This window comes from Mustela nigripes, chromosome 9, assembly GCF_022355385.1.
Source record: "Mustela nigripes isolate SB6536 chromosome 9, MUSNIG.SB6536, whole genome shotgun sequence".
In the NCBI taxonomy this organism is placed as follows: domain Eukaryota; kingdom Metazoa; phylum Chordata; class Mammalia; order Carnivora; family Mustelidae; genus Mustela; species Mustela nigripes.
The window spans coordinates 50,820,646-50,843,168 of NC_081565.1; the positions used below are offsets into that span (position 1 = coordinate 50,820,646).

Here is a 22,523-nt window from a genome sequence, read left to right on the forward strand (position 1 = left end):
TATAAAAATTATTCTTAGCTTGTGGGCCACACAAAAACAGGTGGCAGTCCAGATTTGGCTTCTGGGCCATAATTTGCCAACCACTGCCTCAACCTCAGGGGACCTATATTCTAAAGGGGGCTGGGGGGGCAGAAATTAACAAGAAGATAAGTGAACAGGTAAAATAGATAATTTTCTGTGATAAAGGAAATTAAACAGTATGATGGCCAAGGAAGGTGTCTCTCGGGGAACAGGTAAGGTGATCCTAAGTGGTAAGAAAAGTCATGTTGAGCCAGTCATGAGATAAGTTGAGAACAGAATATTCTAGAAAAAGAAGAGCAAGAATGAAGGCTGCATACAGGCAGAAGTTTGGTGAATTAGCAGAGCCTTTCCCAAAAAGGTCACATGGGGCAGGAACATAGTAAAGAGGTGAAATGGGGGTGAGAATATCTGGAAATCTAAAAAAGATGACATCATTGTTAAGAATTTAACTTTAAACTTAAGAAATTAACTTTAATTAGTTGACCACAGTAGGAGTTATGGTAGATCTAACTTTACACACTGAGCTTGTGGTCCCTTGCTAATTTCTAGGAGCACACCAAGTCTCGTGAATTTAAAAAAAGAAAGGGAGAAAAGGAAAAAATGTTTTTATTTTTGCCACATAGTTCTAGGAAAATACAGTATCTCCTATATCATCTGGTATATTGAGAACAGATATAACTGGACCACACAATTTACTTCATTAAATGCTCATCCTTAAGATAATGGTGTTCCCCATTTTATATTTGCTTACAATACAAACGTGCTCTTCACTGGCTGATTTAAGGCCTTTTATAGAGACATTATGTCAACTCTCTAGTTTTTTTATAAAACTTAAAATATTAAACCCTCAGTTTACCTTTTTTCTTCTTATATTCAGACCAATTTGTGTGTCCAAGCTTGTTCTAATTTCTTTGACTGCATTGGAAGGAAAATCATTTTTAAGTTTGCATTGATTTGTGGCAATATTTGTATTCAACAATCAAATGTTACACTATTTCCTTTTAAATGGCTATGTACTTAATTAGTTTCCCTTGTTCGGCAATTAATTAGTTTCAAGCCTTCTTATTTTGGTATCGAACCTGACTATTGATAGCTGGAGTAGATACTGTATCAGATGGTAATGCATGTTTTCTAGTCACATTGCAAAAAAAGTTTTCACTTCTGGAAAGAAGTTCTTCATTGTAGTATCATCTAATATCTTTCATAATTGTGAAATATGCTTCAACTAGTTTCTTTCTTTCATTTATTTTCTCCAGTACTGCTTCTAGTAAATAGGAGGCAAAAGGAAGCTGGAAGAGAAACACAGAAAAAAAGATGATCAAAACCCTATATTTTTTCCAGCTCAAAAAGACACAGTAAGTATCACTAAACCATTAGAACTCAGCTATCTGCAACTCTGTACCCATAATGGTACCCTACTGGGTCTCTTTTCAGCTGATCTTACTGGATATTGGGGGTAATTTTGTCTTTTATAATAAAAATGATAAAAGAGCAGAAGTAAAATGAAAAAAGATAAACGCCTTATTGAACAATTCATGGTTTACTGACCATGTTAATGATGTAATCTGCAATACAAGCAGCGAAGCCATTTGTCTTCAATCAGCTGATCAATAGCAGGTTACGGCCATCTCCAGGGCCCACAGGCCCACAGAAGTCGTACAGTATGCTCATCAGTCATCAAAGAATGAGAGAGAACTATCAATACACTTGTCTGTGTGGGAGCCAAACACTTTGCGAGTCATAGGGTAAAATTTCAGAGGGAAAAAAATGGCAAAAGTATGCCCATTGATTAAGTTGTTATAGAAAAGTTTGTTTGGCATATCAAAGTGTAATACACATGTTGCAAACTGCTGAGTTTATAAAATGTAGAGTATATTTTTAAATTTCATAATTTATATAACTTTTCCGGTAAAGTTTCATTGTTCCCTCTGCTTCCCTGGGCTTTCTGGAGAACTCCAACTTGTATGATGCATGTGTGCACTGTAAGTGGGAGAAAATCTAAACTGTTCTCCAATTACTCACACAGCTCCGCCAACTTGCTTCCACCTCCCGTCCAGCTCTCTGGTCTCACAGAGAGGTTTCTGATAATTAAGAAGTTCATTACGTTACTTCTTGGAGTTGTCCTTTGGGTTAACTAAGGAAAGACTACTTTTGTTTCCCTGAATAAGTTAGTTGAGAATGCTTGTCATGCCCCGTCCCCTTTCCTAAGGGGAAGTGGCACCGGGGCCTTTTTTGTGCTAGGATGAGCACTGGCAGTGTTACCCATCAGCACCTGAGCAAAGACTGATGCTCCCAGTAGGGGTTGCCTAGCTGTGCTCAGCTAGGGTGATTATAATTAGTTGAACCAAACAGAATGGCTCTTTTCTGAATCTGAATTGGGGGAAAACAGAAAAGACTGGCCAGGGACAGTGAAACACCAGGCAAACCGATTATGTAGCCCAGGAAAGAAGCAGAGACCAAAGCCAGTCCATAGCATTGCCTCAGATCCCAAGTTTCTAAGATTCCAGTTTAACTTCTTTCTTATCTTTATAACAAACTACCTTCTCCTTAGGACAGCCTAAGTCTCTGCCAGGAGCTTCACACATTGTCTTCCTTGAAACTTACCACTGAAGAAAGCACAAGATACCAAAATATCACATTTCTTCAGTTTTGAAGATAGACTTGAACAGACGACACACACAATCACTTAAAAACAGCTTTTTCTGGGGAGAAAACCCCCTACCACATTAAATATATACATACTGTGTTGGCATTCCAATGTCAGAAAAACAAAAATGTGGGGAAAATGCATTTTAGAATCAAGGAAGAAGTCCGTTAGACTTCCTTCTGTAAGATAAGGATACTAAAAGCAAATCCTTACTTTGACAGTTTGCCCTTCTGGGATGCAGAAAAGGGTTATATTTGGCAAAACTGTCAGTCTTATAAATTAGATAATTTACATTCTCAGGGCATTAATATTAGATGTTAAAGAAATGCACATACATAAAACAAAAACAAAACTATCAGGCAACTTTCTTTTATGCTGGCCAAGGCTACCAGTACCATTCGCATTCCTACCAAAAAAACAAACAAATGGGCGCCTGCGTGGCTCAGTCGGTTAAGCTTCCAACTCCTGATTTAGGCTCAAGTCATGATCTCAGGGTTGTGGGATGGAGGCCTATGTCTGCCTGTCCTTCTCCCTCTGCTCCTCCTTCAGCCCCTGGCTCACATACTTGTTCTCTCTCTCTCTCTCAAACAAATAAATAAAACCTTTAAAACAAATAAGAATTAAAAAAGAAGAAAAAAAAGCAGACAAACAAGATGAGAATAACCTCTCTTTTCTTCCTGATAGAAACAAAAAAGTTCATTTCCTAAAGCTGGTCAGAGAAAAAAAAGAGTTCTCTGACCAAAAACTTTGGGAAACAAACCAAACTTTAAAAATGTCCTTCATTTCAGGATTTCTTAGCAGCTTTAAAATACTAACAGGCACTGTGTGTCTGCAATATCCTATTTCTGGATTCATTCGCCCATGCTTTTCTCATGGTCTATTTATCATGTGGAACCAGCAGTCCATGGAACCCACTTTGGGAAACACGGCGCTTCTGTAATTGCCCTTGTGATGACGTCACCTGGTACTTTCACCAGACCGACATTTATCATTTGCATATCACTTTTTCAAGTGAAAACCTAAACCTTATTATCTTGTGATCTGAACAGTTTTCAACATGTCATGCACTCAGAAATTTCACTTCCTTTGGAAAAAAAATCTTATCTCCAAGAATTTGTCTTCCAGGAAGCCTCCAACCTGGAACAAGAGGTCCATTTACTAATTTACTACTGACAACTCACTTTCTTCTCTTCCTCTGGCTCCCAATAAAATGTAAAGCCCCACAGTTAAACACAATTGTTTGTCAATCCTGTTTGGCTGGATTGTTAGCTTCTTTTAAGCTTCGTATGGACGATAACACATAGGGATTTCAAAAAGCAATCAATCTTTTAATCATGACACACACTATGTTCATGTCTATCTGCCCTGCAAATAGGTCAGAAGGATGTTACTATCTGTCTATATACGATAAAATGAAAGTTCATATATCTTACATGTTGGCTGGAGATGTTTATTTTAATTCAGCGGTTCTATTTCCTTTTTTATAAACCAATTCTGAAATTCTGCCTCTAAACACAGTGCTCACTGTACATGCTTTTTATGACTTGTCATTTACTGGGAACTATAAGGCCGGCTCTCAACAAGATCTTTCAGAAGTTTTGTTTTTGTTTTTTAATATATAGGGATCAACTGTAATTTTGCAAAATATAAAATTAATGTAATTTTGTATTAAGCTCATTAATAACTGAAACAAACTGAGAGGAAGTCTAAGGCAAAGTCAGAATTACAAAACACTTCAAATGAACATAATAACTGAAAGTAACGGTTAATAAAAAAATTATAAGCACATGTCCCTTCTACTTTATAAATTGTTCCTTACTCATGGAGTAGACTCAATACATATTCAAATAATGAGTGTACTAGTGGTCTTGGGTTTACAAATAGCCTCTCTTGACAAGTCCGCACTATTTATCTTTTGGCAAACTTCTTCCATAGACTGTACAGATAAAAACTTCTCCTTAGTCTAGGATGAATTAATGAAAATTCTTGTTTTCTGAGAGTGACAAAGAATGGCATTCTGAATTCACTGGCTATTTTAGTCAACTGAGAGTACTTACTTTTATCACTTACAGATTATTATTAATTCTTAAATCTTATAAATTACGGTTAACCTGAAGACTCATGGTACATTTTTAATCCACTGTGATTCAAAAGAGTTCTGCAAAATCTTACAGTACCAAACGAACATCAGTTCTCAACATACAGCTATAGATTGGGTATAGTTAAGACTGTCCTTAAATATGAGATGCCTTGGAAAGTGCTTTAAAGGGGCGTCAATCCTTAGGTGTCTGCCTTTGGCTCAGGTCATGAGCCCAGGGTCAGGGGATCTAGGCCAGCGGTGGGCTCCCTGCTCAGCAGGAAACCTGCTTCTCCCTCTCTCACTCCCCCTGCTTGTATTTTTCTTCTCTCACCATCTCTCTGTCTCTGTCAGATAGATAAATAAAATCATAAAAAAAAAAATCCATATAGCATGTTTGTTTGCCCTATTTTTTTGTTTTTTAATTGCAAAACAGAGAAGACCAGGAGACCTGAATTTTCTGCTACTTTGAGTCTAGATTCAGTGCTAGTTTATGTCCCACAGGGAGTTCAGCATCAATTGAAATCTCTGGATATGCATTCTGGAAGGAACTCCCTCAGATACAGAAAGAACACTGATAGGAGTTTGGAGTTGGACTGATGTGGTGAGCTGACTGGCCAACACAAACTTTCTCACTTAGCCATTCACATGTATCTGAAACAACAAACCCAATAATCATGCTGCCTAGGGTTGGCCTATGTCAGGGACTATCAAGTCCAGAAAGCCTGCATGAGCTCTTTCTCTTGCAAAACAAAGGAGAAGTGATACTCCTGGGGTATGTCAATGCAGGATTCCACCAGCTTGAACTCTTGGACAGAATGGCACAAATAGTGAAGAGCTGATACTATGTGAGATTTCTTCATCTGGAAATTTTTTTTTTAAAAGATTTTATTTATTTATTTGACAGGCAGAGATCACAAGTAGACAGAGATCACAAGTAGGCAGAGAGGCAGACAGAGAGAGGAGAAAGCAGGCTCCCCGCTGAGCAGAGAGCCCAATGCAGGGCTCAATCCCAGGACCCCGGGATCATGACCTGAGCCGAAGGCAGAGGCTTTAACCCACTGAGCCACCCAGGCGCCCCCTTCATCTGGAAATTTAATGAGGACCTTAGAACAACAACTGAGTTTTGCTTGGTGCAGTGTCGTCCTAAACCAGGGTCTTCCTAGTCACTCGGCTGTCCCACTCATGAAAGGTGATTTCTCTTCTGGAGAGATTTCCCCAGATTTCACACAGACTTCCAGCTCATCTTACATAAACACCTACAGATGTTTGCCTTTAGGACCTGGTATGTTGCTGACACAATCTCAAATTTATCCCTCACACTTAACGAATTGCGGTTTCATTTAGAGGTGTTTCTGTATAAAGGTTGAGATATGAGTGATGGTTACAGATGTTTGAAAGTGACGCTGGAAAAATAACAAAGCCTGAAGTCCATGACTATAAAACACAGAGATCACAGAGATAACTTAAAGCATGAGCACTTGTTGGAATGTGCTCCTAACAATAAAAAAAAAAAAAAAGGAAAATTTCTGTGTAACAAGAAAAAAAAATGAAATAAGGATAACTTTTTAAATCTAAGGGGCAAATGAGCATTTTCACCATTTTCATTCTTGTTTTGGGTTTGAAAACTATTACCAAGAAGATATCATTTTTAAAACACAAGCTGACTTTAATCTAACTTGACTCATATTGAAAATAAAGATGTTAAATTTTATGTCGTATATCTGCTTTTACTGGAAACATGAAAAAAGATTTAACACTGTTTAAAAAAATAAAAATCCCAGGAAGGCTTTGAATGGAAAAATTTGAACTCTGGCTATTTCAGCTAGATGTGAGAAATCTGTGTGGGTGGCTGATTTGTGTGGGTTTCTGTGTGTGAGCAAGGGTGAGTGGGTTAAGTATGTGCATGTGTCCGCATGTGTTCGAACTGCAACAGAGTAGATGTGTTCAGAGTTCTAAGGAGAAACTTTCAGTTAACCTTCAGGCCAGAAGGTACTCTATTTACAAGAGCCAGGGACATTGATAAAACCCTTCTCAATGCCATAGTGCAAGGATTCTGTCGAAGGTAAGCATATTTTGCAGAGAGGCACTGGGGAAAGAGCCGTTTTAAATTTCAGCATTTGCGAGATCCGAAGCAACTAAGAGGAACAGGGATATTTAAAGCTAAAGAAAAACCACTGATTAAATTCCATATTTTAAATTCTCAACAGCTGAAGGCAGAAGGAATATTTGATATGGCCCCAATGCAAGAAAATGATCTCCAAAAAGTGGACTAAAATGGACTGAAGGAAATCCAAAAAAGCATTAGCAGTAACAAAGAACAGGACAACAACAACAAAAGGAAATCAAGACACATTTTCCAGCCATTTCCGGCTCAAGGTTTTTATACAAATCCTAGTAAAGAACCATATTGTGTTTGTAAGTGTATATTACTTGTTTTGTACAAGGATACATATTTTAATATATATACATATAATTCTGTTCAAGTTAACTGTTTAATAAATTTCAGAGTTGATACAAATTAACTCTTTGTTTATTGTCTTCCACCCCCAGAAATGTAAGCTCCATGAAGGCAGTGATTTCTGTCTCCTTGGTTCACTTCTTATCTCCACTGATTCCCTCCAATGCCTTTTAAAGTCCCAATTCAAAAGGACTGCTTCAGGTATTTTAAGGCCTGAAAATAAAGCTAAGTGACCTCTATGACAATTTAATTCTGAGGATCAGAATGGGCAGAACAAATAAACAGTTGTCTTTTAGAGGGCAGAGTATAAACCCCTCCTGGTCTGGATACATGAGAAAGTAAGATTGACCAGAGTATTATAGGGGGACATCTCCTTCTGTGCCAACTGAAAGGAGCAAATTAAATAAGAAACAAAATAATTTATCTCATTTATTCATAAGTATGGCCAATAGACAGAAATTCAAATTCAAAGGCATTTAAGGCAATCTCTGCTAATTAATGGTGGAGGACATGGCACATGTGATATAAGAAATTTACTGAATTTTTTACTGAATCTTTTTTTCCCTCTTTTCAGTATTAAGGAGAGCATTTTTTAAATGGAGAAACAGTTCACAAAATGCAAAACTCCGAAAGTATGTAATTCACTGGTTTTTAGTATATTCACAAGGTTGTGCGACCATCATTCCAGAACATTTTCATCACTCTCAAAAGAAACCTTGTACCCATTAGCAGCCCCTCCCATCTCCCTACCCCCACCCCCGCCATCCCCTGGCAACCACTCTTCTACTTCCTGTCTTTATAGATCTGCCCATTCTGGACATTCCATATGAATGCAATCATAGACAAATATGGCCTTTTGTCTACGGCTACTTTCACTTAGTGTAAAAGTTACAAGGTTCTTCCATGTTGTAGCATGTATCAGTCCTTCATTCCATTTTATGGCTGAATAATAAACAGTCCATGTATGCACATGTCACATTTTGTTAATCTGCTCATCAGCTGACATACCTTTGGGTTGCCTCCACTTCTTTTGAGGTATTAAGGGTAATGCCTTTGTGAACGTAGGAGTTCAATGTAGGAGTTTTTGTATGGACATGTGTTTTCATTTATTGTGGGCACTTACCCAGTGGATGAAACTTCGGGGACAGAATCTCCCTCCTCAACTTTTCAAAGAACTGACAGACTGTTTCCCAGGAGTGGCATCATTTTACATTCCCAGCAGCAATGCATGAGGTAAGGGTTCTAATCCCTCCACATCCTCACCAACCCTTAGCATTGTCTGTCTCTTTTGTTATAGCCTTCCTACTACTAGGTGTGAAGCAGTAACTCATTTTGGGTTTTGGTTTGCATTTCCCTCATGGTTAATAATGTTGCACATCTTTTCATGTGCTCATTAGTTATTTGTTTATCTTCTTACAGAAATGTCTATTCAAATCCTTTTTTTTTGCTTTTCGTTGCTGAGTTGTAAGAGTTTGAAAAGTGTTCCATAAATGGTTAAATTTCACTAAAAAGAGCTGGATAGAAGGCTAGGCTGAATTAACAAAAGCTCGTGAGTCCTTGAATATTGTTAATGGGAGTCATCTACTAAATTTTCTATGGCTTCAGTACTGACATCTCCTCCCTACCAAATTTGATCTATGTCTTTGGGTTTCTTAAACTCTTAAAGGTATCATCATCTGTCTCTTTATGTAGGGTATTAAACTCACCCATCTATGGCTTCTGCTTTCTGACTTCACCTCATCTCATTACTGCTATTGATTCAATCAGTGTAATGTGGATCACATCTACCTCATTCTTTCTTTTTATGGCGAGGGCACATGCAGACCCTCATTGCCCTTTGCCTCAACTATGTTCCTGCTCCCAGTCTCTCTCCCTCCAGACCTGCCATGGGCTGATCTCAGGCTTCTGTTCCAAAGCACAACTCTGATCATATCCCCTTCCTGCTCAAAAGCTTTCATAGTTTGGTCCCAGCCTATTTTTCCTATCTCTGTTTCTCCTCCTACTCCCTAAACTACAAAAAAAAAAAAAAAAAATAAAAAACAATTTTGAAGGGCTCTGCCATCCTATTATAATCATTAACTTGTTTGTCTCTGCCATAAAGTATACATTTTTTAAAAATGTACCATGTAAAAAGAGGAAGTACTCCAAGTAAAAATATTCAAAGAAATTAAGTGGCAGCTGTGCCATAAAAAATGATAGCAGATACTAGAAAGTTTTTTTTTAAGTGTAATTTTTATTGTTAGCTATCCAGGGGATGTAGGTTGGGTGCAGATAAAGATTAAATAGATAAAGTTACCAACAGTATCAGGACCACTTGAAGGAATGAGGACATATACTTGCATTCTGTATGCAATATAGAAAAGGGTTAAGGTTTTAGACCTTTCGGTTCTCAGGGAATTTGGCTAACACAGCAGTAGGTATTACCCTCTTACCCTGGAGTCCTAAGCTGCCACACGGCAGAACGGCTTTTTATTCTGTGTAAATACTTTATAAATACAAATTTTAATCCAATGATTGCTGAGAAAAATTACTTTGCAAGAAAATAATTTTGTGGCCCAATCCTTAAACCAAAGCTAAAACTGCAGGGCCAGATAGACTCCTAAGATCTGTGAATTCCCTTACATACAGCACCCAACACAGAGGGAAGACGTAAAAGAGAGGTTTTCTGACAATTTTATCCTCAAAATATTTTAATAACCAAGTATCAATATTGAATTAACTCGTTTTTGAAGGAAATGTGCTCTACTATTCCACGGCCTAGCAATCCTGTAACCCAGATACACAGAACCGTATGTCTTACTCAATGGACGCAGGAGGGAACACACACCCTTCTGGCCACGTGATCCTGACAGCATCACCTAGCCTCTCACAAAATTGGTGCACAAAGAAAACCTTCTCTACAATTCAGGACAAATATAATTGCTGGAACCGAGAGAGAAGAAAAGTAGGCTAAAAAAAAAGAGAGAGAGAGAGATGTTTTCTATCTTCTAGCTTTTTCTCTTGGGTGTAATTATGAAGTGACATTGAAGTGCAGCCAATGAAGTCCCTATTTTTTTCACAAAATTCAAAGACATCAGCAAAACCACCTATGTCAGTAATAAAAATAAAAAGTCTTTGACTTTTTAAATGTTTTCATACTGTCACAGTGGAATAAAATTAGCTTGAAAAATGATCTAAAGGCACACGACGCAGTTCATTATGTAGAACAGCAACAGCAGAGCTTTCCCAGTGTTCATAAAGGCCGCTCCATTAAATTTACCTCCAGTCAATAATTAGGAGTCCACAAATAAACCCGGGCAATTAAATCAATACTGCCAAGCAATTATATTCCCAAGTCCAGGCTCAGTGGCACAAAAAGGCACTACATCAAACTGCAGTATGAAGTGATCTGATGCCATTTTCAGCAGGATTTTTTTTTTTTTTTGCACTAACTAAAGAAAGCAGGCACACACCCAGATAACGCAGAATGTGTGCATGCATGTCTGCACAGGTGCATCAGACAAAATCAGCGCTGGGGTCAAGAACACTTTCATAGAATTTAATAAAGATGTACACCTGTGGACGTATTATTTTTATGGTTGTAACTGATGATAGAAGTTCCAGATTAGAGGGTCATGCTTATAAGCTGAACATTAAAAAAAATTCATTCATAAGTTTATTTTTATCATTTTCAAGCTTAAAAATATAACCCGACACAATCATTACTAAATTCCTTTGATGTGCTCAACATTGGGCTGGGTGTGGGGTGTGCAACATAATTAAGAAATGGCCTTTCTTCTCTAAAGTAAGTTGTCACCACATAAGACTCTGTCCAGTCCCCACACATCTGCGCTTGAATAACTGTACACCAAAGACTGCCGATCACCTTCTATTACTACTGAAGCGATTCCAGATGTTTCAAAACTATATAAGACTGATACTAAGAATATCAGTAGTTCAGATGGGATTGGACTTATCCTTGGTTTTTCCAAAAGGACAGATACTGTTCTTTCTTAATGTAAATGTAAAATAACGGCATTTAAATCTGTCTTTATTTTTAATCTTTTTTTTTTTTTTTTTTTTTTTTTTTTTTTTTTTTTATTTTTATAAACATATATTTTTATCCCCAGGGGTACAGGTCTGTGAATCACCAGGTTTACACACTTCACAGCACTCACCAAATCACATACCCTCCCCAATGTCCATAATCCCACCCCCTTCTCCCAAACCCCCTCCCCCCGGCAACCCTCAGTTTGTTTTCTGAGATTAAGAGTCACTTATGGTTTGTCTCCCTCCCAATCCCATCTTGTTTCATTTATTCTTCTACCCACTTAAGCCTCCATGTTGCATCACCACTTCCTCATATTTTTAATCTTGACATAAACATTTACGAGGACTTTCCAAAACTTACGGGACAGTCAAGGTTTTTTTTTTCTTGGCTCTTTTTTTGAAAAAAACGTTTTAGCTCTTTTAATTCTTGGTTCTTTTCAAAAAGACACAATTAGGCTGAGCAATAAGAACTGTAAATGAAAGAGTTTTCGAATACATTACATGCTGTCGGTGATGTCAACACAAAAGCTGGCTACGACTAGAAAGGCTGGGCTCTCACCTGCCAATAAACTGCCCTTGATCACTTACAAGAGGGGCACATCCCAGCAGACTCTATGTGTATTAAAAAAATACTTGAAAGGAAAGAAAAAGTATCACACAGGTCACAGCAGCAGTCTCAATGGACCCCGCAGGGATTTCAGCTCGTCTTGGCCTTGTCATCCTCTATGCAGCTTTCCTCTCGGCCCAGAAAATGTCGATAGGAAAATGTTTGAGGGGCCTCTGGTGGAAATTTTTTCATTCTTTCTGCATTGACAGGATGCCAAATCAATATTTACTTCCCACTAACAAGCTGCTCGAGGTCTCAGTAGAAAATATTGTAGAGAATGCGGGAAGACACAGTAATAAACAGCTGTCTGGCTGTGAGGAAAACATGAATTGACTGGAAACAGGTCCATAGTAAAAGGTCACCGAAACCCATGAACTCCTCAGGTGTCCATATCAACCACCAACTTTAAAGACACATAATAAAGAATCTCTTCTCCTAAGAGGGCTGAGAGAATAGATCCTTTTCAGTGTAGCAGGCCTACAGGTTGACTCAATAATTTAATTAATGCATTTGCTAAGACCTGTGTTGGCTCTTCCCAAGGCATTTGTTTCATTTGTTAAGTCCAAAAGTACAAATAGAGGGTTAACTTTCCTGTCTACCTATTGGAATACTTCTTTACCTAACAGAAGTAAATGATGTGGCAAGTGTTTACAAAAAGTTAGACATCGAGTAAAAGTGTAAGGCTTGGAATATTTTTTTTAAAGAAGTTTTTGGAGATGAAGCAGAAAAATAAAATACCTGTCCTTCAAGAAGTTTCTGAATGTACAACAGCCATTCTCGGTCATTCTCAGCATCTAACCTTGTCCTTTCTAGGTCCTAAAGGAAGAAAATCAAAAGACCGATGTTAATTCCATTTACATGAACTTGATCACACTGTTAGATACTGAATAAATTTCAAGAGATACTGTAGAATAGGGTTCCGTAAAGACCAGCCTGTCCTTCCAAAGTAGGGAATACACAAATCTGTCCTCTTAATATTTAATTTATAAATACTGACATGTAGAAGATAAAGCTGTATTTCTGTATTTCACAATACAATTCAGGAATATTTTATTTCTGTCTTCACAGTGGAGCTCAAGGTAGGGACAGAGGTGGCAGTGAAAGCGATTAAAATAAAGTGAAAAATTAAGACAAAGCTGTATGAAAGAATCATTTACAAGTGACTCTTGTAAGATTACATAAACCTTATATTAATTAAGAAATCTGATCTCTCAATAGATAATTAAGGAAAACTATTACAACTGCAAACAAAATAGGACATGGCATGGCTCCAGTGTTTTTAAATGCTTATTTATTGTAAACATCCAATAGTTAACTGATAGGTAAGGACATTTCTACTTCAAGTGTTATAAGCCCCTAAATATTTTCAACCCACCAATGATGAAGGTAAAGTATTCATATATATTTGTAAGTGCAGTAGATTATTCAGTTAAAATCATGATTCAGCTTACAAAAGGTGGACTTTTCAAAAAAGGACAGGTTTAGGAAATGAACATTTGCTGAAATTTACTGGAGGCCAGGTATCTGGGGAGGCACTTTGCATAGGTTATCACAGTTTTTATACTAATTCACTAGAGTTCAATGTGGTTTAAAGAATGTAAGGTGGTTTGGGCTCTGCTTGGACAAGTCCAGTCAACTCTCTAGACCTCTGAAAAGATGCAGGGATCTTATTAAGCTCCGATCTACAATTAAATTTAGTAAATGTATCAAGGTACACGGATCCTTCTCAGAACTCTGTGATTTCTACTGGTGTCCTTTCTCTTCCAGGAGGATGTCCACTGAAGGCTGTGCGGTATGCGTTTCACAGTGCTGTATGTTCCAACTCTAGAATGTATCTACCCAGAGGCTGAGGTGCCCTTTCTTCACAGAAATGTGCCAGCTACTCTTTCGGACTATGAAGAGAGATCTTCTAATTCATATACCCAAAATGGACAACGTTTTTCTATTCAGAGAGAGAGTGTTTTTTGCTAATCTGGAAGCCCAGAGAAGGCATCTTTTGAGACCACACAAAGTTGATGGGCCTGTCTTTCAGAATATGTGTCTGTATCTGTGCCCACACATGTGTACACAAACCCACACAGATACACACATGAGGGATTTGGGTCATCTACTTGTTTTAAAACTCTTAGGGAACAGTGAGGACTCAATCTTAATTTTTTGTAGGGACTCTCACTATCAATCAAGACGTTTTAATTTAATGTCTATAGCAAGATATAGTTAACATCCTTGCCAGAGATACAGTCGTTTCGTGTGTCTTATATCTGATACTGTATTTGATAATGCTCTTGTACTTCAGAATTCAGAATTCACAAAGTGAATTCAAAGTGTAGAAAGTCACAGGCATTGGCTGGGGTGCCAAAAATAGGAAACGGAGAGTTCACTATCCTATTCACCCACAGGATGAAAATCATCTCTGCAGGATTCCTTTGACCTCTTTTCTAAGAATTCTTGGCAGTTTTAAAACCTTGGCAAATCATAGATCTGCTATACTCCAGAAGTTTTTCTGTTTTCATTATTTTCTTTAGAAGTTTTTTGAGCAGCTGATGGGGGGCCGGAGGATGTTCTCATACAAACATTTAAATCTATCATTTTGGGGCGCCTGGGTGGCTCAGTGGTTTGGGCTGCTGCCTTCGGCTTGGGTCATGATCTCAGGGTCCTGGGATCGAGCCCCGCATCGGGCTCCCTGCTCCGCAGGAAGCCTGCTTCCCTCTCTCTCTCTCTTTCTCTCTCTGCCTGCCTCTCTGCCTACTTGTGATCTCTGTCTGTCAAATAAATAAATAAAATCTTTAAAAAAAATAAATAAATCTATCATTTTACTTATTCATAGTGCCATCATCTCTTTATTGTTTCCAAACAACCAAATCTAATATTCATGTGTCAAAGTCCAGAGACTTATTAGGAAAAAAGGAGTGAGTATCGCCCTCAGGTTTCACAGAAGACTGGACACAGGATAAGGTTCTGCTATCTAAGAGGTCATGACTATGTGTAAAATGCAGTGGCCTCCCCAGGAGAACAGAACTGTCACTGATGACCCAGATCGACATGCACATAAATTCACGCAGACAGGAGTACTTCACCCAACTTAAATCCATAAATGTATTTTTTTCTTTAACTTGATCAGCAATAATTTTGAATTTAGCTAGGAAAGTCAATATATGTACTACTTTTGCTCGTACAGGAAGAAAAGTCTTCAAATCCATTCAAATTGGCTTAATTAAAAATACTAGCTTACAAGATGTATGATTAACTAAATTTAAAAAATAGAAGAGACAGGAAATGACTTGAATAACTGATCTGCATAACCAACATGCTGTTCTAAAGGTTTTATGTACTGGCTTATTTCTGTATAATACAGTGAATTTTCTCTAAATGTTTTCTGAGTTGGTCAACAGCCACAATTTAACTTTCACAGGCATTTTACTATGCTGACCTTCATTAATATTATCTTGAAGATGAAACTCTAAGAATTATAAAGCAAATAAAAGTGTTTAAATTTGATGTGTTAAAAATATTTAAATGATGTTACCATTTCATCTTCTGTATCCATTATTTCCTCTAGATCTGACCGTGAAATGTTCAGGATCGAAGCTGCCAAGGTCTGGGCTTTATGGGTTGAGGTTTTGCGAGCATCCCTGTTTTTTCGCATTTTTTGGAACTCTCTAATTTGTTGCCTTATCTCATGGACATCACTTTGTAACTCTTTGACCAAAGCCTGCAACGCATTGGAAAGAATGTGGGCTCATATGGAAGTCATAAATGAAGACAAAGCAGTCACAATACAAAAATGCAAAGATATAGCAAATCATGGCTTATTAGGATTACTTGGATTTTATTTATTTTGGAACAGAGTAGATTGCTCTTTATTTATTGTCTGTGTGTAATAAAAGTTCTCTTAAATGCGTACTTAACTAACCTGCTGGATTAACCAAACTCTCCAATCCTTTCAGCTTTACCAACTGATCCCCTGCTTGGTGAATGCTTGAAGCAGGCAGGCTACTTTCCATCGCGCTAGAGCACAACCACCCCAGCCCACTGAGCTGATGCCAACTGTCATTCCTGTTTATTCTTAAATGTGTGTATATTCATGTAAAGGTTATTTACATGATTGATTTACTTCGTACATAAGCTGAGGAAATACGGCTGCAGAGAGAGAGTCGTTTCTATTTTATTAAGACTGGATCAGAAAGGACCCCCCCCGCCCCCTCAGAAAGGACTTTGCAAGGACTTGATAAAGACAAGTTGGGTAAATGTGTAATTAAATTATGTGTGGGCAAGACAACAATGAAGATTAAAAAAATTAGAAACCTAGGCCTGCTTCACAAAGGCCTTTAAGACATGAATCAGTGCTGGTCCATATCATGCCAACACATGCATAAGGAAATGACATCTCTTACTCTGGGTGGACAAAGCTCTGGACCTCAATGCCTGGCTTTGTGATCAGAGAACAGGTTAGCTAAATGTTTAGGTTATTTTTTGATCTTTTGCCAGCTCAAGCAATGTTGCAATAAATAACAGTAAATCAAGTATACATTTTAAATCTCTAGGATATATCTCTAGAAGTGAAATTGCTGGACGAAAGGATTTGTCTAACTCTAATTTTGAAAGCTGTTACTTAATCTTTTCCCTCTCCAAGATGGTCCAAGATACACCTCCACAAAGATAATACGAAAGAACCTGTATCTCCACACCATTAACAGAACACCAATCTAGGATTTCACTAGTTTGTTTTCCCACTGTATTTTTAAATTTCATTTCTCTGATTTAAAAAAAAAAGGTTGAACATCAGCCTTAAGAGATAATTACATTTCTCGGGGCTTAAGTGGGTACGAGAAGAATAAATGAAAGAAGATGGGATTGGGAGGGAGACAAACCATAAGTGACTCTTAATCTCACAAAACAAACTGAGGGTTGCTGGGGGGAGGGGGTTTGGGAGAAGGGGGTGGGATTATGGACATTGGGGAGGGTATGTGTTTTGGTGAGTGCTGTGAAGTGTGTAAACCTGGTGATTCACAGACCTGTACCCCTGGGGATAAAAATTGAGGAAACAAAGCCTAAATATTCTAGAAGTTCACAATCAGATAAAAGAATCCCATGAAATAGCATTTTTAATTGTTGACAACAATCGGTGTCCGCTGAAGTTGCTAAGAAGTTTGTGACTTATTCAGTAGCTGTACCTTTTGCATCAAAGTTTGGATTGTGTTCTAATCAAATAATTTTAATAAATAAGATTTAGACTTCAAAAAAATATGTTTATAAAAAATAAAAAATTATATTAAAAAAAAAAGCAGAGGAAACAAAAGGTCAAGATTGTTGTAATAAAGAAAATTGTAAGTTTGTTCCCATTGCAAGGAAAATATTTTATGTGACTAACAGCTGAAGTTGTTTTCTAAATGACTTAATAGCTCTCACTGCCATATCAACAAATTGGTTATAATTGAAAAAAAAAAGAGATAATTACATTTCTCTGGTCATTTTTTTCTGATGTCCTTAGCAATTTATCATTTATCGGAGTTGTTCACATATTTGGATATTACATTTGTCTACTGTGCCTATCCAAATTTTTTCATACTTTGTATTTTCTTTCCACAGTAATTAGTGTTTCATGCCAAGGAAAAAATATTTTTTAAAAAAGACTGCATTTATTATTTATTTGTCAGAGACAGAGAGAGCACACAAGCAAGGAACCTGATAAGGGACTCAATCCCAGGACTGTGGAAGAATGTCCTAAGTGGAAGGCAGACGCTTAACCAACTGAGGCATCCTGGAAAAAATATTTCTTATGCTTTTAATATCCAATGATGATTTTCCTTTCTTTCTCACTTTTGAATTTTGTGTGATACTTCAAAAAGCATTCTCCACAAAGAGATACATATATAAATGCATTTTCTCACCATAATTTTTTTCTGTTACTTGTAAGAATTTATTTTTCATTTGTATATGTTTTTTACCCATTTGTCATCATTTAGAAATTATTACATAAAATCAGTCATCCTACAACCATTTATTAAAAAGTTCAACTAGGGTGAGTGGGTGGCACAGTCAGATAATTGTCTGACTCTTGGCTTCAGCTCAGGTCATGCCTTTATCATTGTGATATCAAGCCCTGCATGGGGCTCCAGACCCAGCACACAGTCTGCTTAAGACTCTCCCTCCCTGGGGCACGTGGGTGGCTCAGTGCGTTAAGCCTCTGCCTTTGACTCAGGTCATGATCTCAGGGTTCTGGGATCAAGTCCCGCATAGGGCTCTCTGCTCAGCAGGGAGCCTGCTTCCTCCTCTCTCTGCCTGACTCTATGCCTACTTTTGATCTCTGTCAAATAAATAAATAAATTCTTAAAAAAAAAAAAAGACTCCCTTTCTGTCTCTTTCTGTCCCTCCTGGCCCCACTCTGTCTCTCTTAAATAAAATAAATCTTTAAAAAAAATAATAAAGTTCACCTTTCTCCCACTGGTCTCATATGTGTTTAGGTCAGGGACTGGACTTTCTCTTTTGTCCCATCTCTCTTTTATTAATGAGGCTTTATAACTTATTTAAACTAGTAAGGCTTTATAATAAATGTTAACATCTGGCAGGGCTAGGAATCCCTCTTACTACCCTTCTTTTTCAGGTTTTTCTTGGTAATTTTTGCTTGTTTGGTTTCCATATGAACCTCCATGTGAACTTTGTCTAGTTTCCCTCCCTCTACAAAACAAATCCCTGTAAAAAACAAAATTTTATTTCAATCATGTTAAATTCCATCCATGTCAGGGTAGCTTTTAGCATGCTGAGTCTTCCTAATTGAAGACCACGGTGTTCCCTTCCCGTTAACTCTTTATTTGTGTTTCTTAGGATCATTTTAAAGTTTTCTCTTTCTAGCTTATTGCTCTTGATAGCTTATTTATTTGTTGGAGGGAAATTATTGTTGAATTATAGGTTCAATATCTGTTCTGCTCCATTATTTGTTTCGTTCCTTGAAGACTCCAATTATACATATGTTGAATCTCTGTCACTTGCTTCATAAAGCCTTTTCCCCCTAATATGCTTTATTTTTTTAAGTGAGGCAAAATTATAAATGAAATAGTGCACACATTTTAAGGGTTTAGCTTAATGAGCTTTGACAATGTATAAAGCCATCACCCTGTTCAAGATACACAAATTCTTCATACTCTAGAGTTTTCTCTGATGCCTCTTCCTAGGCAATTCCTTCCACACCCAAACTATAATTGTTGACACATACACATTTATATGAGACCAGCAATATATGTATTTCATGAGATAATTTCTTTTATTTTACTTCCCTGCTTTGCCTGCTATCTTGCTTCCATCTGCTCCTATGTCTCAGCATCTTTTTCCTAAATTCTTACATTTAATTCCACGTTAAACATGGGCTTTTTAGAGGAAATTATTTCATTAATATTTCAAATTTATACTCAAAATTTTCAGCTGCTTTGTGGCAACTTATCTGTGGTGAGACTTATTTTCCTGCCACTTACTTTTTCTTTCTCCATTCTTACTCTACTACATTTGCATAGATACTGTGTTGGTTCATTTCTCTGGACTCAGTTTTGAAGGAGAAGATTTTTTCCTACATCATTTAATTATAGAAAGTTACACAGAAGAAAGTCCTGTGGTATGTTCCAGGCTAGTGAAATTTTACATACTACTTCAATTTTTTTTTTTTTTTGATGAATTCCATTTGCCAGGTAATTTGTTATGATTTGCTTGCCTTTTGTTTTGTTTTGTTTCACAATGTAAGGAATCTCTTTTCTTGGATGTTCTGAGACAAGCGGGCTCCTTCAGATATTCCTTGTCTTTGTTATTTTTCATTAAGCCTTCTTTCCTTATGGAAGCAAACCAGTTCTAGGATGGCTATCAAAAACCACTGTCGACCTGTTCCACTGTTGCAAATAGGGGATATTGGATTTGTACCTCATGTGAACTTCCATCTTTTAAGAGGTCTTGATCTTTCAGAGGTCTGGAGGACCTAAGACTTCTTTACATGGTGTCTTATTTCTGTGTCCTTTGCATGCTTTCACCAATCTTACCTCTTTTTCAGTTCTTCCATGTATTCTGAAATACAGAGTTTCAGTTCTGATCTACATTGACTGTCAAAAGGAGCTGATTTTTTGTTTCTCAATCTTGTCTGCTGCATGATTCCAAGGGACAGAGGTGGGGTAATCATGAGTTTACCCCTCAAAAATCAAGAGAGAATTTTCCAAAATGCATTTTCCCCTAATATTTCCAGTTCTTGATTATTATGAGAAAAATTGCTATAAATTTTGCTGTACATATTTGTCTGTATGTTTGTACACATGTTTTCATTTCTCTTGGGTAAATACATAGAAGTAGAAGTGCTGAGTCATACGGTAGGTGAATGTTTTATTTATTAGAACTTTTAGAGCTTTCCACCAAATCTTGCACCACCATTCTCCACATTCATTCCAACATCTGGTACTGAATTTATTTAAAGAATTTGTTTAATACTATTGTAAGTTGAAAATTTTCTTTCTCATTTCCTGTTTATTGCTAATACATAAAAATCATTTGATTTTTGTACTTTGACCTTATATTGCATGAAATGGTTAAACTCTCTTGTTAATATTACTAGGTGCTTTATAAATCTTTAGGATTATCTACATTAAGAATCATGTCTCACCTGAGAAATGCAAATCAAAACCACAGATTAGTTACTTACAAAAATTAGTTACTTACAAAGCTAGTATGAATGTTACAAAACAAAAGTAGTAAAAACAGCTATTATTACAAAAATTAGTAAAGGGATACAAAGATAAAAAGATGTAAAATGTGGCATCAAAAACAAAACATGGGGGCGCCTGGGTGGCTCAGTGGGTTAAAGCCTCTGCCTTCGGCTCAGGTCGTGATCCCAGGGTTGTGGGATTGAGCCCTGCATTGGGCTCTCTGCTTGGTGGGGAGCCTGCTTCCCGGTCTCTCTCTGCCTGCCTCTCTGCCTACTTGTGATCTCTGTCAAATAAATCAATAAAATCTTTAAAACAAACAAACAAACAAACAAACACATGGACTGAGAATAAAAATGTTACACTTTATAATGGGATCAAACATAAGTTGTTACCAAAATAAAACAGACTGTTATAGATATAAACTCTTATATGTAAGACTCATGTAAGTAAGCACAAGAAAAAACAGCTATAGTAAATACACAAAAGATAAATACAAAAGAGTATAAGTATGCCTTATATATGAAGAAAGTCATGAAACCACAAAGAAAGTAAGCAAGAAAGGAACTACAAAACCCGCTAGAAAACAATTAACAAAATAGCAATAACCACATACCTACAAATAATTACTTTAAATGTAAGTAGACTAAATTCTCCAATCAAAAGACTATTTTGACTAAATGGAAAAAACCACCCTCCAAGAGACAAACTTTAGATGTAAGAAGATGGAAAAAGATATTCTACGCAAATGGAAACCAAAAGAGAGCTGGAGTAGCTACATTTACATCAGATAAAACAGACTTTAAACAAAGACTGCAGTAAAAGATGAAGAAGTGTGTTACATAATGATAAAGGTTTGATAAAGGTTAATCTAACAAGAGGACATAATTTTTAAATATTTATGCACCCAACCTCAAATCATCTAAATATATAAGACAAATATTAATCGACCTAAAGGAAGAAATAGACAGTAACATAATAAAAGTAGGGGACTTTAACACCCCTTATATCAATGGATAGGTTATCCATATTGAAAATCAATAAGGACACATTAGCCTTAAATGACATACTACCAAATGTATTTAACAAATATTTGCAAAACATCCCATCCAAAAAGCAACAGAATACACATTCTTCTCAAGTGCACATGGAAGATTTTCTAAGATACATCATGTCAGACCACAAAACAAAACTTAATAAATTTAAGAGAATTGAAATCATATCAAACATCTTTTCTGATCACAATGATATGAAACTAGAAATTAATTCCATGAAGAAAACTGGAAAATCAAAAAATATATGAAGTTTAAACAATATGCTACTGAATAACCAAAGGGCCAACGAAGAAATCAAAAGAGAAATAAAAAAAAAATAACTTGAGACAAATGAAAATGGAAATGTAATACCAAAATTTATGGGATGCAGCAAATATAGTTCTAAAAAGAAAGCTCAGGGTCACCTGGGTGGCTCAGTTGGTTAAGGTAAGGTTTTGACTCTTGATTTCTGACCAAGTCATGATCTTAGGGTCATGAGACTGAGCCCTGCATCAGGCTCCACTCTGCACTGCCTGCTTGAGATTCTCTCTCTCTCTGTTCCTGCTCCCCACCTTGTGTATGCTTTCTAAAAACTAAAACTAAAACTAAAACTAAAATAAAAGTTCATAGTGATAAATGCCCACTTCAAGAAACAAGGAAAGTGTCAAATAAAGAACTAACTTTATACCTCAAGGAATTAGAAAGCAAAAAACAAATGAAGTCCAAGGAAACTATAAAGAAAGAAATAACAAAGACTAGAGAAGACATAAATGGAAACTAAAAAGACAATAAGAAAGATCAATGGAACTAAGAGCTGGTTCTTTGAAAAGATAAACAGAATTGACAAACCTTTAGCTAGACTCATCAGGAAAAAAAGAAAGGATGAAAATAAATCAGAAATGAAAGAGATGCTACAATTGATACCAGAGAAATAGAAATGATCATAAGAGACTATGAACAATTATAAGCCAATGA

General features: G+C 36.8%; 1 protein-coding gene across 4 annotated transcripts in view; it reads right to left on the reverse strand.

Annotated features, from left to right (window-relative positions):
* Positions 1 to 611: 611 nt before the first annotated feature.
* The window catches only part of CNTLN (centlein), a 297,883-nt gene continuing 275,971 nt past the window's right edge, over positions 612 to 22,523 (reverse strand). For all 4 annotated transcript variants that reach the window (XM_059411596.1, XM_059411594.1, XM_059411595.1 and 1 more), the window contains 3 exons: positions 15,369 to 15,554; positions 12,581 to 12,658; positions 612 to 1,310 (listed from right to left, as the gene is read on the reverse strand). In XM_059411596.1, the coding sequence (XP_059267579.1) occupies positions 1,209 to 1,310; positions 12,581 to 12,658; positions 15,369 to 15,554 (366 nt within the window). In that variant the 3' untranslated portion in view covers positions 612 to 1,208. The remainder of the gene's footprint in view (positions 1,311 to 12,580; positions 12,659 to 15,368; positions 15,555 to 22,523) is intronic.